Genomic DNA, 16,926 nt, shown 5'->3' with positions numbered 1-16,926 from the left:
CCAGGGGGCCCAAAAGCAATCCCAATTGAGGTTTTCATATAAGCTTGCTAAGTAACAAGTTTGAAAGTTGTGGGCCAAATAATTCTCTATTTCATGAGCACTAACGTTTTCACATCCAAGATCACTGTGACCTTGACCTTCACACATGGGCACCATCAAAAAAACAAAAGTTTTGTTTTTTTAATCAATGAGGGTAATCATCCTATGATAAATGAAGGCTGTATGTCATTGTTCTCAAGTTATTGAAAGAAAACTGTTTCCACTGTTTTCAAATTCAAGGTCAATGTGACCTTTACCTTCAAGCATGGATGCCAAAACAATAGGAGTCTTCTACTCAAAGGATTGTGTCAAATGGTTTCATGAGTTGCTCTGAGGAAACTATGTTGCAGAGATGAAACTGATGGACAGATATACTGACAGACTGACCAACAGTTGCAACAATATAACCCTTTTCTTTGAAAGAGGACAAAATAAAGATACTGAAAGAGATAATTTTTTGACAGAGCTTACCTGGTTCTGGAGGGCTTATGGTGTATGAATTCTCATTAATAGTGACAGTGAAAGGGGATCTCAGCAGTATATCAATCGTAGTTGATCCAGCAATCTTTGCTCCATCTAAAAGTAAACAAGCCAATATGTTGAATTGAAATCTCCATCGAATGATTCAAATTTTCTTGGGGTAATATGTACCTCAGAGCATAATTATTATATGAGAAAACTCTTGTGCATATATGATGTAATGTCAAAAACTCAAGGAAAAGTCTAGGGCCTAACAACAGCCATTGTTTAGTTTCCATACTTGTCTCTTTGCAATGGATTATAAAATTATTGGCTGTACTGGATATTATTGAAGAAAATAGACATTTTGAGGTAATAAAATCATTATTAAATATTTCATTTTACACCACTGATGTCGTTTCCTTTTCCTCTTTGTTCTATTTTTTCATCACTGCTGCTCTTCACTATTTCGTACCCAGCTTTAAATTCCTTTCTTGTAAACATTCAAATGATACCATTCTATGCAATTTCTATTTGTTAATTTCTGGTGAGCATAATTATTCTTTTGTTCAATAAATTCAGTAATGGACCCGCACTAATTCAAATATTCTATGTATCACATACCCAAAATAAAGACTGTTTAAAGTGAAAAAGAATCACTTTTTCATTGACGCACCTATAGTGTAACACTAACATTTAGCGCATCATTACACTATATTTGTATAACGCAAATGATATCATGTCGTGCAATGCCATTTTTACGGATAGCAGAAGTGGCACAGGTTTGTGATAAAATTGATTTTTTTCCCTGCATTAACTAAAATTTATCATTTGACAGCAGTGTTTACATAAATACTAAGCAACAAGATTCCTTCCCCTGTTTTCTATTTTTAGCAACCATTATTACATAAAATAAATCATTAGTTGATAATTAACGTATGGCTGATTAGCTCCGTGGATGTGGCAGTTACTCTTCAAACAAAACATTGAAAGGACAGATAATTTATAATGATAAATGCGAGGTAAATCATGTTTTTAAAATTACTAACATTTGAGTAATAGTATTCAGCATATTAAATGATTAATAATGCTAAAAAAATGTAATGTAAGGTTTATTCTGTTTTTTCTTGTTTACAGGTCAAAATAAGAATTGATACACACTGGTATGTCTTTATTGGAGAATAAACTGGAGAATAAACAGAGGGTTACACATTCAATTGAATATGGCTATTCCTGGCATACAAAGTTAGAAGCTTGAGATATTTATATAGAGCATCTCTGCATTTGGGTTGTGACTGCCTATTCCTAAAGATTAGTTATGTTACAAAAGTGTAAAATACCTTCTAATTCATTACAAAATTAAATAAAATCTGCATGTATATTGAACTCTGATGGAAGTGATTAATGTGAATAATAGTCTATTACATGCAAGTTTAAAATGAGCCCCCTTAAGCCAAAGACTGACTGGATTTTGCTAAGAGTTTGTTATGGTTATATGAAAACTAATTTGTTTGTGCTGCCATTTTTTAATGCTGATATTTTATTTTTGTCACAGGTGTCTACACTATCTGTCTGTTTATTCTCCAGTTTATTCTCCAATAAAGACATACCAGTGTGTATCAATTCTTATTTTGACCTGTAAACAAGAAAAAACAGAATAAACCTTACATTACATTTCTTTAGCATTATTAATCATTGAATACTACTCAACGTTAGTATGGTGGCTTCCGGCGAGTGAAATAGGTGTTCAAAAAGTATGATTGAAAGAATTTGAGTCAATTTGCAGACATTGTACATAATCTGCAAGAAACAATTTCCCTGTTTCATTTCAGAAGGAAGACAATGATCAGACATGGAAATAGTTATAAATTTCTACAAAAATTTAATTTAATTTTTGATAAATTGTAAATACAAGAGCGATCAGTAATCACATGTGTCGCCTCATGATGGCCAATTTCATGTTGGGACAAAGTTTGTGACAGACGGACAGTGCACAACTAGACTTGGTACTGATCATTCCTGTAAAGTTTGGATAAAATTGCACCAGTAGTTTATGAGGAGTAGTCCGGACAAGCTTTTGCGTATCTGGCAACACACAGAAAAAACACCTTTTTATCAAAGGGCCATAACTCGGCCAAAAATCATTCAACCGGAAAACCCGTGCAATATGCGCAAGGACTTGAGCTACAGATCAATCCTGTAAAGTTTCATTGAAATTGCTTTAGTGGTATAAGAGAAGTAGTCCAGACAAACTTTAAAAATAAAAATTATTAAAGGGCCATAACTCTGACAAAAATCATTGAACCGGAAAATGCTGATAATATGCACAACTACCCTTGGTACTGATCATTCCTGTAAAGTTTAGATGAAATTGCACCAGTAGTTGATGAGGAGTAGTCCGGACAAGCTTTTGTGTATCTGGCAACACACAGAAAAATACACCTTTTTTTATCAAAGGGCCATAACTCGGCCAAAAATCATTCAACCGGAAAACCCTTGCAATATGCGCAAGGACTTGAGCTACAGATCAATCCTGTAAAGTTTCATTGAAATTGCTTTAGTGGTATAAGAGAAGTAGTCCGGACAAACTTTTAAATTAACAAGAGCTGTCGGTAGGACAGCAACGCTCGACTATTCTAAGTGCTTGATAGTAAAAAAATGCTTGATACAGTTACCTCCTCCTGTTTACAGGTTGGGGTAATGATGGTGAACAAGTGTGCAAAGTTTCAAAGCCATATGTCAATGGACTTTGAAAATATTTGAACTATTACAAAAACTTTAACGTAAATTCTAAGTCGAAAAAGGGGCATAATTCTGTCAAAATGCTTGATAGAGTTACCTCCTCCTGTCTACAGGTTGGGATCAGGATGGTGAACAAGTGTGCAAAGTTTCAAAGCCATATGTCAATGGACTTGGAAAATATTTGAACTATTACAAAAACTTTAACGTAAATTCTAAGTCGAAAAAGGGGCATAATTCTGTCAAAATGCTTGATAGAGTTACCTCCTCCTGTCTACAGGTTGGGGTCATGATGGTGAACAAGTGTGCAAAGTTTCAAAGCCATATGTCAATGGACTTTGAAAATATTTTAACTATTACAAAAACTTTAACGTAAATTCTAAGTCGAAAAAGGGGCATAATTCTGTCAAAATGCTTGATAGAGTTACCTCCTCCTGTCTACAGATTGGGGTCATGATGGTGAACAAGTGTGCAAAGTTTCAAAGCCATATGTCAATGGACTTGGAAAATATTTGAACTATTACAAAAACTTTAACGTAAATTCTAAGTCAAACAAGAGCTGTCGGTAGGACAGCATGCTCGACTATTCTTAGTGCTTGATAGTAAAAAAAATGCCTGATACAGTTACCTCCTCCTGTTTACAGGTTGGGGTCATGATGGTGAACAAGTGTGCAAAGTTTCAAAGCCATATGTCAATGGACTTTGAAAATATTTGAACTATTACAAAAACTTTAACGTAAATTCTAAGTCGAAAAAGGGGCATAATTCTGTCAAAATGCTTGATAGAGTTACCTCCTCCTGTTTACAGGTTGGGGTCATGATGTTGAACAAGTGTGCAAAGTTTCAAAGCCATATGTCAATGGACTTTGAAAATATTTGAACTATTACAAAAACTTTAACGTAAATTCTAAGTCGAAAAAGGGGCATAATTCTGTCAAAATGCTTAATAGAGTTACCTCCTGCTGTCTACAGGTTGGGGTCATGATGTTTGAACAAGTGTGCAAAGTTTCAAAGCCATATGTCTATGGACTTTGAAAATATTTGAACTATTACAAAAACTTTAACGTAAATTATAAGTCGAAAAAGGGCATAATTCTGTCAAAATGCTTGATAGAGTTACCTCCTCCTGTCTACAGGTTGGGGTCATGATGGTGAACAAGTGTGCAAAGTTTCAAAGCCATATGTCAATGGACTTTGAAAATATTTTAACTATTACAAAAACTTTAACGTAAATTCTAAGTCGAAAAAGGGGCATAATTCTGTCAAAATGCTTGATAGAGTTACCTCCTCCTGTCTACAGGTTGGGGTCATGATGGTGAACAAGTGTGCAAAGTTTCAAAGCCATATGTCAATGGACTTTGAAAATATTTGAACTATTACAAAAACTTTAACGTAAATTCTAAGTCGAAAAAGGGGCATAATTCTGTCAAAATACTTGATAGAGTTACCTCCTCCTGTCTACAGGTTGGGGTCATGATGGTGAACAAGTGTGCAAAGTTTCAAAGCCATATGTCAATGGACTTTGAAAATATTTGAACTATTACAAAAACTTTAACGTAAATTCTAAGTCGAAAAAGGGGCATAATTCTGTCAAAATGCTTGATAGAGTTACCTCCTCCTGTCTACAGGTTGGGGTCATGATGGTGAACAAGTGTGCAAAGTTTCAAAGCCATATGTCAATGGACTTTGAAAATATTTGAACTATTACAAAAACTTTAACATAAGTGGTTACGCCGACGCCGACGCCGACGCCGACGCTCGGGTGACTGCAATAGCTCTACTTATTCTTATCGAATAGTCGAGCTAAAAAGGGGCATAATTCTGTCAAAATGCTTGATAGAGTTACCTCCTCCTGTGTACAGGTTGGGGTCATGATGGTGAACAAGTGTGCAAAGTTTCAAAGCCATATGTCAATGGACTTTGAAAATATTTTAACTATTACAAAAACTTTAACGTAAATTCTAAGTCGAAAAAGGGGCATAATTCTGTCAAAATGCTTGATAGAGTTACCTCCTCCTGTCTACAGATTGGGGTCATGATGGTGAACAAGTGTGCAAAGTTTCAAAGCCATATGTCAATGGACTTTGAAAATATTTGAACTATTACAAAAACTTTAACATAAGTGGTTACGCCGACGCCGACGCTCGGGTGACTGCAATAGCTCTACTTATTCTTATCGAATAGTCGAGCTAAAAATTATTAAAGGGCCATAACTCTGACAAAAATCATTGAACCGGAAAATGCTGACAATATGCACAACTAGACTTGGTACTGATCATTCCTGTAAAGTTTGGATGAAATTGCACCAGTAGTTTATGAGGAGTAGTCCGGACAAGTTTTGTGACGGACAGACGGACAGACAGACGGACAGACAGACGACGGAGAAGTGATCCCTATATGTCGCCACTACTCCGTAGAGGCGACACAAAAAGTAGGCTTAAAATATACAAGCATATATAATTATGATACTCGCAGTCATTTACAGAGGAGTCACGCCGATTGCTAGAAATACACATACATAGTAGCAACAAACATAATAGGTATTGCTTTTATATGCAATTTAAAAAAAACACAAAAAAAAACTTAAAATATATTTTGCAAATAGGTGGTTTATAATCAAATTATTTTTGTGGAGCTATGCATATGTTAATTTACACTGTGGAACACTACTATATATTTCATACCGTAACACAATTTTGCAAAAAGAATATACTTCATATACATTATTAATGATATTTTGATAAAACAACAGTTTTCATTTTCACACAGGTCTGACTGGAAGTCATATTTGACTCAGTTTTTCTTCAAGTTAAAGGAAAACAGAGGTACCACAGCTTCAGATTTTCTGTTGAAGAAAAGTTGGCTGTTTTTTGCAAGGAAAGAACTCACAGCAAGTAGATTCAAGTTCCTCTAATAAGACGCAATATTGAGGTTCCCACAGCAACATTTCTCTACGTTATACAGCCTGCAAACTTCAGTCATACAACATGTACTTGATGCGAATAATTTAACCGTGATATGAGTAAATATGCATGTCCTGCTTATCAAAATGTCACGTGCCCAGCATACACTGAAGAGTGATTGTAAAGACTGTCCGTCGTACTGACTGTCTAAAGTGATGATTCCTTATTTTGTAATTGTGTTAAACTTTAATTGTTAACATGATTTGAATATTTAATGTTTGGCTGTGTGACCTTGACCTGAGGAAGGTCAAACATGCACCCTGCACATCGTCTCATTATGGTTAACATGTGCTGTGTGACCTTGACCTGAGGAAGGTCAAACAAACACCCTGCACATCGTCTCATTATGGTTAAAATTTCTGCCAAGTAGTGTCAATTTCCTTCCATCAGTTCAAAAGGTACAGATGGACATGAAATTGCTAGAAGAGAAGATGGGCAAACAACTGGGTGCATAATATATGACAAAAATTCCGGGTATAGAAATAGGTATGTAAACAGAATGGAGACAATTTGAGCTTTTGTGAGGTCTTATTCCTACATATTTATAAAGAAGTTTATATCTCAACATTTTGTCTCCTACTCTCCTTGACTTTGTTTTGAATATCCTGTCAACTTCCATATCATGAAATTTAACTGTATTTTATTTTTCCAAAGATTGCTATTTTTAGTATTCTATTACAAATCTTAATCAGGTACCCATTTGTAAAATTGCTTGAATATCTTTTGCATATTTACCATTAGCAAGTTACAGTGATTTATATATTGTATGGAAGACAAAATACTACTTTGTTTATAATTTGCTACTTTAATGACAAACCAATTAACATAAAATACTGCTTTCTTTGCCTAAAAAGCATCTAACAAGCTCAATAACCATTATTAAAACATTATTAAACAGTGTTTACTTCTTCTTAGAATAATTCTAGTCCATTCTAAGGCTAAATGTACCGTTTAAAATGTCACTTAGCAAGTTTGTTAACCATCAATTTTCTTTTCCTTTAATGTGATGGACAATAAAAAATACAGATCTATGCTAATCAAAGACAAAATGTTCACTTACTATCTCTGTACACTGCCACCCTATCTATTCCTTTGTCTTCTTCTTTAAGAAATGATACAAGGTCTTGCACTGTATGGGAGACAGGTTTGAGCACAAATTCACAGGATTCTTTCCGTGATGGTAAAGGCACTGAGAACACAGACAACCCATGTCGGTACTCCACCAATACATCTTAAATTCATAATGTTTATATATATAATCAATTGATCAAAATAAATATATTACAAGAAAATCACCGAAGGAAATGGAAACTCACCAAACTAGCACATTTGTCAATGCACATTAGTAATAAAGTCTGTACTAAGAACAAAATAGTATAAATATATTGTCTGTACCCGTGATCTGGACCCTAGTCATTCCTAATCACTTTACCCAAACTCGTCCATAGATTTTCTGAAGTCACTCTGGAAAAATTCATGAATTTTCATGGAAACAAAATTTCTTCCACAGTATTTACAGAGTAACTGTATTCTGGAACAATCTTCATGGAGAACACTAGAAATTTGACTTTTCTATCGAAAAAAAAAAGACCTTGAAACAGTTCTGGAAACTCATAAAAGTCAACACTTATACAATTATTTAAGAACTTTTACTTTGGAAACGTTTTGCCACTTTTGTTAAAGTTTTGGACTTTTAATATTTCTGCAGATTTGGACTTAAAATTTTCCTGCAGATTTGGACTTAAAATTTTCATTTGATTTCTGCATTTACTTCACTTTACATACCTGAAAAGTTCATGACTCTTGGTCAAACACTTTTTTAATTATGTGCGAGACAAGTTGAACATTGCAAATTTTTCCTCAGTCAAGGGCAATAACTCTGACAAAACAGAATAAACCCACAAGGGAAACCCCAGGTGTAGAACTTCACATGCTGAGCAACATGCCTGTAAAGTTTCATTACACTAGGTATATTCTTGCGACACAAGTTTAAAATTGCAAATTTTACTAAGTCAAGGACAATAACTCTACAAATACTAGAATAATCCACACGAAAATACCGAGGTGCACAGCTACACATGCTGATCAACATTCCTGTAAAGTTTCATGACTCTAGGTCAAATACTTTTTGAGCTTCATGAGACACAAATTGAAAATTGCAAATTTTTACAAAGTCAAGGGCAATAACTCTACAAATTTAAAAATATCCACACGAAAATACCCAGGTGCACAACTACACGTGCTGAGCAACATGCCTGAAAAGTTTCATGACTCTACGTCAAATACTTTTTGAGCTACGTGCAACACAAAATGAGAACGGACGGACGTTCTAACAGGAGAGTAATAATGTGGCTAATCTATTGTTCTCTCTATTGTTCATTTTAGCCACACAAAAGAAAATAGCCACATAAAAGCATTATGGAATGAATGACATCAAAGAGAAAGAACAGTTACCTATTGTCTCTCTAGCCACATAATTACTGTCCTGTGAGTGTGGATGTCCAGACTGAAGGACAAGGGTAAATCTAAATGCCCTATAGTGGGGGCATACAAAAGAGGCTGAATTGAGAAAACTAGAACTGCCACTGTCATGGCATGAATACCCCTGCCTACCGCTTTGTCAGAATCAACAGTGGTCATTTAAAGTTCAAGGACAACCTCCCTGCCAAATCTGAGGGTAGTAAGCCAGCGCATTGCTAAATTATGTATTCTACATGTTTTTGTGGCAAAGATCAAAGTGGCCTTTACCTTTGACCTCAAAACTGAAACTGCCATTGCATGACTTGAATACCCCCATTCATACAGCTTTGCCTGGGGGTGTTTTATGATGAATATATGAGAACTTAATTATATGCTACAAATGTTAAAATGTCAAAATCAATAACACTTTAGGCATTCTTAAGCATTTCAGCGGACTAACTTTTTTTTTTAGATAAGGCCCCTATGACCCGGATCTTTGACCCAGTGACCTCAAAATCAATATGGGAATATAGAGACTGTGGGTCAAAGGATCCTTAAGTTATTGGGCAGACAAGCTTTTTTCAGTCAAGGCCCGTGACCTTTGACCCAGTGACCTCAAAATCAATAAGGGTCATCTACTCATCATGACAAACCTCCTTACAGGGCCTTTTCACTAGTTTTGGGGAAGGCGCCCAAGCCCTTTTTGTGGGGAAAAAATGTGCGGTTTTAATACTTTTGGGGAAAAAAAATCACATTTTCCACTGGCAGTTTAACCGTTATTACTATAAATAAAGACTTATTTAAATCATACATTTGGGGGAAATATCATAATATATTTGCATATTTTCCCCCAAACACACTTATTTTAGGAGCTTTCTGTCCAACATAAGTTACAGGGATGTTTTTACAGATCAATTTATTGCCACTTTTTATTTGCCTAAGAATACATTAACTCATATTTCCTAATTATAGAAAATTTACGTATGACATGTGAGGGTTCTTGATTTGAGGTATCCCTCTAGTGGGTAATTGAATAATTAGCTTTCATTGGACAAAAACAATGATCTATTTTTAAACAAGAAAGTTTGTTAACAAGTTTTTTTTCTTCGATGTAACATTTCTCTGAAAGGGAAAATCTTTGCAAGAAGGGGAATTTTAGACTGTTTTTTGGGGAAAAAAGGTAGTAAGTTGGCTTGGGGAAGTAGCCGAATACCGGCTACAGCACAGAAGGGTAAAAAGGCCCTGCCTTGCCAAATATAAAGACTGTGGGTCAAAGGAATCTTAAGTTTTTGGGCGGACAAAGAAAAACTGACAGACCGCCGGACGATCAGACGCCCAGACGGACAAGCTGATTCAAGTATACCCCCATTACATCTTTGTTGTGCGGGGTATACAAATGGCTGCCATTCTGTTTTTTACAAAATAAACCACAACCAGATTTTATACTGTTAAAAAGTTCTGTTACTTATGTAACAGTACAAATTTCTTAGTCATGTGGTACACTTACATTAACAGTATGAATAACTCCTAGTGGCCTATGGAAAATAAACATCACAAAAAAGTGAGACTGAGAGGTAACAATACTTTTTAACAGTAAAAATCTGGTCACCTGGTTTGCCAGGCAGACTTTTTTTACTATTTCTAAAAACAAAGATTTTTTCCCTTTTTTAAATTTCAATTGGTAGGTCTACTAACACTTGTTGTTTTGCCCAAGTATGAATCATTACAATAATGTTCAATGATCAATTTTACATCTGAAACTCTGCACATGGTCCAAATTTCATAGCTGTACATCAAAGGACAAGAAAGTAGGTTCATTAAATTATCTAGGTCAGCTGAAACAAAGTTCAGTGTTACATTTAAAACTGTGCTTATGTTCCTAATCTCATTGCTATTGGGAAAAAATAAGATTTTTTAAAAATTTTACCTCTACATCAAGGTCAATGAAAGTTCAAGGTCACAACTAAATTATTCAGTATGTTTTTTTGGTAGCAAGTCTTTTCAAGCATAAATCAAATCTGTACATAAATAACAAAATTATGACAATTTAACCAAAATTTGATGATTTGACCTTGCACATGTGAAGTTTGAAGGTAAAGGGCCCATGAGTTGTTGAGATATTGATCAGAAACTGTTTTTACCTACAAGGTCAATATGACCTTTGACCCCCTGACTCCAAAATCAATTAATTGGAAACCATTATGACATTCAATGTCAATTTGACCTTGGCCTTTCACCTAAATACTTAAAAACAATAAAGGGGTCACCTTCTGGTCATGAACAATCCCCATACCAAGTTTAACGTTCCTAGGCCTAAGCATTTTTAGCTATTGATCCAAAACCTTTTGGTCTACAGAGTGACAGACGGACCAACGGACAGACAAATTCAAAGCATTGTATACCCATACTTCTTTTAATAAAAAAAATAAGTTGAGCTAATAAAACTTACTATCTCTGGAGAGAACTGTTGTACAATAGGACAAACACGGGCAGACAGCAGCATTGATGTGCGACAATTTCTGAAATAAAGAAATAGAGCAAACTTCTTTTGGTAAATTTGAACTTTTTAAAACGTAATTAAAGTCTAAACAGATTATTTTCAATATACTATGATATATGCATTTTCATCGCCATTCCTGGAACAGTTATATAACTGTTAATTGTAAGGGCCAATGATTAACAGCTGTAGATAAATTGTTAGTGAGGCATATTTGTCTGTCTGTTCATAACTCAAGTAATTATCTTCCTCCCAAACTTCCTCCATGTAATTGCCAGACCGTGAGTAGAAACAAACTAATAGCTAATACACCTTACTGCTATCATATTGGCACTGTTTCTCCCTTGAATCAATCATTATAACAGAATAATAGCCATTTCTTGTCTACAAATTGAATTGATTCATTTGCACAGTTGTCATCTCTTTTACTTGAAGCATAACTTCTACTTCAACCCAAGATGTCTGTAACACATTTAAGAAATCAGACTTTTGTTTTTTCTCATTTTGCTTATAGTTGCTTTGTTTTAATAGTTTGTGAATTAGCTTTATTGTTTATGTCATAAATGTTTTGAAATTCTTACAAAGTAAAACTGATGTAAATTGATAGAATTTTGATAATTATTATGAATTAAAGAACTTTTCTTCTTAATTAATTGCATTTAAAAGAAATTGTTGAACCTCAAAAAAATTGTTGTGTTGGTGTAAATCAAATGCGTACTTTAACTTTATTGAGCAACTAGTTTTTCCTTATGTCATAGAGATTTTCCAATACACATATGTTTATTTTCCGTGTATGTGCCATATACATGTATATTTTATATGCATGTACATTATAAAACATGTTATACATTATAATTATTAGACGCCTCGCTGCACGCGGCGTCTAGTAGATATGCATTCGTCTATTCAGCAATGGGGAAAATTTTAGACTTGATTTTGTGTATCTTTTTTTGTTTAAACTTAATCACACTGTTTTCAAATTTTCTAATAAAAATAGCTTTTTTGATGTACAACATGTCACCGAGCATTAAGGAATTAAAATTAACGTTTAACTGAAGTGATAATCCCATGTTTGAATATCATATTCTTTTTATCAATATCTTATTTTATTTATCTAATAAATAACGTGCCAATGAGCCAGTCTATAGTCGATCGTTCTAAAACTTAACGGTTGAGAGAGGTAACGACTGAGGCAGTGTCACTCACTTCATTTGCTCCGCCTCTGTTGAAGTTCGGCTCCGCCTTAAATTGTCGCCAAATTTAATATGATGCTCCGTATGCTACCATTTAATCTTCGTTGACGGGGCGGAAGGGAACCAGGACAACTTTGATCAATATCACTTGTCGAATCATTAAATTACAAGTTACAAAGCCTAAAACCATGTCCACTATCAGAGAGGCGGTTCTCCCTCAAACGTTAAGAAAGTACGACAAACTCGCCCGAAAGAAAGCATTTTTTTCTTCAAGTTCAAGGTTTTGGAAAGAAAACAAAAAAAACTCTTATTTATACTTCATTATCTAATCAGAAATTACATGAAACACACACCCCTTGTTGAAGGTTTTCGACATCCATTTTGTTATCATGTGATATTGAATAATTCGCTTTGATTTGCTTAAGACAGGCAATGTACATGTAGAACTGTTAAAAAAATGTTAATAACGGAAAGAAACAAGCCAGGTATTTAAAGTGCAACAACTATAAATAAGGTACAAAACATCCAGGCAATTTGGTGCCAAAAGAAATGTCACCAAATTTCCACACAAAATCACAGACTCAATGCATGGTTCTTTATCATGATAGATAGAAAAAGGTTCCAATCCCGCCATGTTAGATAGTCAGTTAATTAATGTGCGTTATTTTCATATGCATGTATACTGTTACATGTTATAAAACTTTCTCTCTTTTATCAGGGTTGTTTATCGCAACAAAAATTACAAGGATGGCATCCCATCTTCTTGGTATTACTCTTCCTCCTATTCAAGCTATATGGGCGGCAAGCTTTTTGCCCAGTGGTTTAATTTGTCGTTTTTTCTTCCAATTTGTGCACGCTGGCCTTATTATTCTTGCAAATATACATTGTACATGCATATGTGACTTTGTCATTAATGCAATAATTTTTTTAATTCAATGATTTTGATATGTGTTTTCAGTTTTTAAAACCAGTTTTTTTATGTGCTACAATACTAAACGTATTATTATTTTAGATCAAGGATGTAAAGAACAGGTCAGAATATTGTCCAACCTGTGGGGCATACAATCTAAACCTGTTAGTGAAAGACAGTCTTGTACCAGAAACTTTAGCCAATGTTTTGATGCCTCAACCAATGAAGGCACAGAAAGAAAAGCAAAAGTCACAAGTTGTACTTGAAGGATAGATGATAAGCGGTGAAGACATTGAGCAATAAATCCTTTTCCAATCAGCGAAGAATTAAAGCAAAAATATGTATGTACTCATTCTAAAGAAATCAGTCTCTTAAAGTTAAACCAATCTTATCTAATTTTATTATTACAGATTTTGAGGACATGTTAAACTGTATGAGATTCAAGTAAACATCTTTTGATAAAAGCAGTCAGCATAAATCTGAACTTTATATAAATAAACATTGCATTATAAATCGGTATGAATTTATTTTCTTCAGGAAAAAGAAAGGCATTAGAAGAGAAAAGGGAGAGACAAAAAGAAAGAAAAAGGGAACATGTTAAGGCAGAAGTAAAGTTCAATAAAGAAAAAAGTGAAACTGAGTACAAAAGAGGAGAGAGTCTGAGAGACTAAAGAAGATGACAGAGGCTAAACAAAGAAAACAAATAATTGTAGGAGGAAGCAAGTCACAACTGACGAGGAATGACCTCAAAGTGAAAGACAAAGCGGGCTTGCCAGTCAGATTTACACATGTGGTGTATATAGCATGCGGGGGAGGGTTGATGACTAGGCTCAGGGCATAGAGTGGGTGAAGTGTGATGAGGACATGTGTTTAGTTTATACAAATTTATTTTAGTTTGATTGTGTTGGAAACTATAAGCTTACTGAAACACTCTTGAATCCGTTCCTGGAACAACCAGTACTAAGCAATGAATGTAAAGTTTCTTGCCAAAGGAAACAACGGCTTGCCCCTGACAGCGTTTGAACCCACACGGTCAGCGATCCTTAGATAACTTGTCTGACATATTAACCATGTGCCACTCTCAAAAGAACATGTGTTTGACTTGGTACCATTTTGAAAGTAACAGAGAGAAAGAGTTTGTTAGTGGGAGCCTATCTGAAGGTAGCAATTGATTGTGCAAAGAATGCAAGCCATGACCGAAGAATAAAACAATATCTTAATATTGTCAGTTTTAAATACAAAATCTGTGTAGACCTGTGTCTGTAGATCTATATTCAAACTGATTATCAAAAGGTTGTGGATAAAATCTAATACTGAATTATCTTATAGGTTATGACCATTTGCAATAACTTGTTAAGTACATGTATATAACAACAAGAGCGATCAGTGATCACGTGTCGCCTCATGATGGCCAATTTCTTGTTGGGACAAGTTTTGTGACAGACGGACAGTGCACAACTAAACTTGGTACTGATTATTCCTGTAAAGTTTGGATAAAATTGCACCAGTAGTTTATGAGGAGTAGTCCGGACAAGCTTTTGTGTATCTGGCAACACACAGAAAAAACACCTTTTTATCAAAGGGCCATACATGTAACTCGGCCAAAAATCATTCAACCGGAAAACCCGTGCAATAAGCGCAAGGACTTGAGCTACAGATCACTCCTGTAAAGTTTCATTGAAATTGCATTAGTGGTATAAGAGAAGTAGTCCAGACACACTTTAAAAATAAAAATTATTAAAGGGCCATTACTCTGACAAAAATCATTGAACCGGAAAATGCTGACAATATGCACAACTAGACTTGGTACTGATCATTCCTGTAAAGTTTGGATGAAATTGCACTAGTAGTTTATGAGGAGTAGTCCGGACAAGTTTTCTGACGGGCGGACAGACGACGGAGAAGTGATCTTATATGTCGCCACTACTCCGTAGAGGCAACAAAAATATGGTAAATATATCGGTATTAGGTATGAAAAATATATAAAGTATCAACATAAATGTTTTTTTTCTAGATTTTCAGCACTTTCCGGCTTACAACATAAGATATCAACGTTACATGTATCTACTGTCGCGGTGCAAAATATCATCATATACCTCATTCAGGTCCTCATAGAAGTACCTGTTTCTTTAAATAGGTTTTTCATTGTCGCGTAAAATAGACTGACTGAAGTTTGTAAAGGTAGGTTACTAATAACTAGTGTAATATACAAGTCCATCTTAAAGATATTGCAGAAAAACTATGATTTAGTGTCAAGGTTATCTCGCCAACCAGTATACTGGTCGGAGACCATCAACCGGACACTTTTGAAACATTTTTCCGTACAGATTTCATAATTTTTAACCTAGAGACCAAAAAATTTGACACAGTTCAGCTAGGTTCTTCTCCTAACTAACAAACTAGTTTGTTTATGACACTTATATCTGAGGCTCAACAAGGAGGGTATCAAAATTACCTAAATTGTCTACACTACAGTACCATGTGTCCGGACAGATATGTACATGATGTGATTTAATTCAGATAAAAGCTTAGATGTTTTGATTTGTAACATGATATACAATATGTCAGCAACAAATGCTGAAGTTTTTGATATTCTATTATTCACTCTGCAAATGATTATAGCTGGTATATGAGGCCAGGCATTGCTTTCTTGACCCCCGAATTTCAACGTCAACATTCTTGAAATAGACATTGAAATATTACCATTTACGGAGGTTGAAATAAATTTATTTACTTAATTTTAAAAGAAACATGCACTTATTGTTGATAAAAAAATGACTGACAACCACTGAACAAAGAAAATACTAAATTAAGCATTTTCGGGGCCGTCAGGGTTTGGTGGTTGTCCGGTTTTGGTGGTCCCGAACCAGTAGGTAAAATTGGAAAATTTACATTGTTTCACATAAAATGAACATTTTCTTGTGTCCCGGTCAGGCTGCACACTTTTATCACCCAGTGACATTAGGAGCCAAACAGGGGACTGTGACTGAATATATCTCAGAGTTTTATTCACATTACTCTGTAACTATGTGAAATTTAAGGACAAATTTCAATATAGCAGGCCGGGGAGTTATTACAGTCAATGCGAAAGTCAAAATTTTTTTCCAGCCATAAGGACTGGGATCCTTAGATTTATTTCCGGCCCTGGTGATTTTTTCTGGCCCGGACTGTGAAAGGTATTTTTTATAGGGGTGTGGGAGGGATATTGCCATAATTATAAACAAAAACATTTAGCAAATATGAATTATCAGACTCAACTATAAGATACTATGGAAAAAAAAACACATTAGCATTATTCACTTTATTCACAAGAAAATGATACATCTTTCAAAGGTTTAATTTTAAAGATTGGAGAAAAAATATGCTTTGGTAAGGAAATTATCCAAGACAAGATGGTGGCTTACATTACTGATAGCAAAAACTGGTTGTATCTTGTGGTAATTTTGATTATCTGGGTCTGTGAATACAAGCAAAAATGAAAAAAACAGATTGATCTTGGAAGTTTTGCATATTTTAGAAGGCCAAAAATTGTTTCAAACTGGCTAAAATTTTATTCAGACATGAGGACTGACTGTATCGAAATTTATCTCGGTCCTTCTGATTTTTAGTTGGCGAGGACCGACAGACTTTCGCACAGTATGTCACAGTTCAGAACTGTTCACAAGC

The 16,926-nt window shown here is 34.7% G+C and overlaps 1 protein-coding gene across 1 annotated transcript in view; it reads right to left on the bottom strand.

Annotated features, from left to right (window-relative positions):
- Positions 1–16,926, bottom strand: part of LOC132729672 (calcium uniporter protein, mitochondrial-like) — a 29,341-nt gene that overhangs the window by 11,809 nt on the left and 606 nt on the right. Inside the window, exons 2-4 of the mRNA XM_060715480.1 lie at positions 11,110–11,179; positions 7,261–7,431; positions 511–615 (exon numbers count right to left, since the gene is read on the bottom strand). Of these exons, the coding sequence (XP_060571463.1) occupies positions 511–615; positions 7,261–7,431; positions 11,110–11,179 (346 nt within the window). The remainder of the gene's footprint in view (positions 1–510; positions 616–7,260; positions 7,432–11,109; positions 11,180–16,926) is intronic.

Source organism: Ruditapes philippinarum, unplaced genomic scaffold, assembly GCF_026571515.1.
Source record: "Ruditapes philippinarum isolate M1 unplaced genomic scaffold, ASM2657151v2 ctg422_1_1_1_1, whole genome shotgun sequence".
NCBI lineage: Eukaryota > Metazoa > Mollusca > Bivalvia > Venerida > Veneridae > Ruditapes > Ruditapes philippinarum.
Note: the sequence above shows the minus strand (reverse complement) of the source record. Positions and strands in the feature narration are given on the sequence as shown.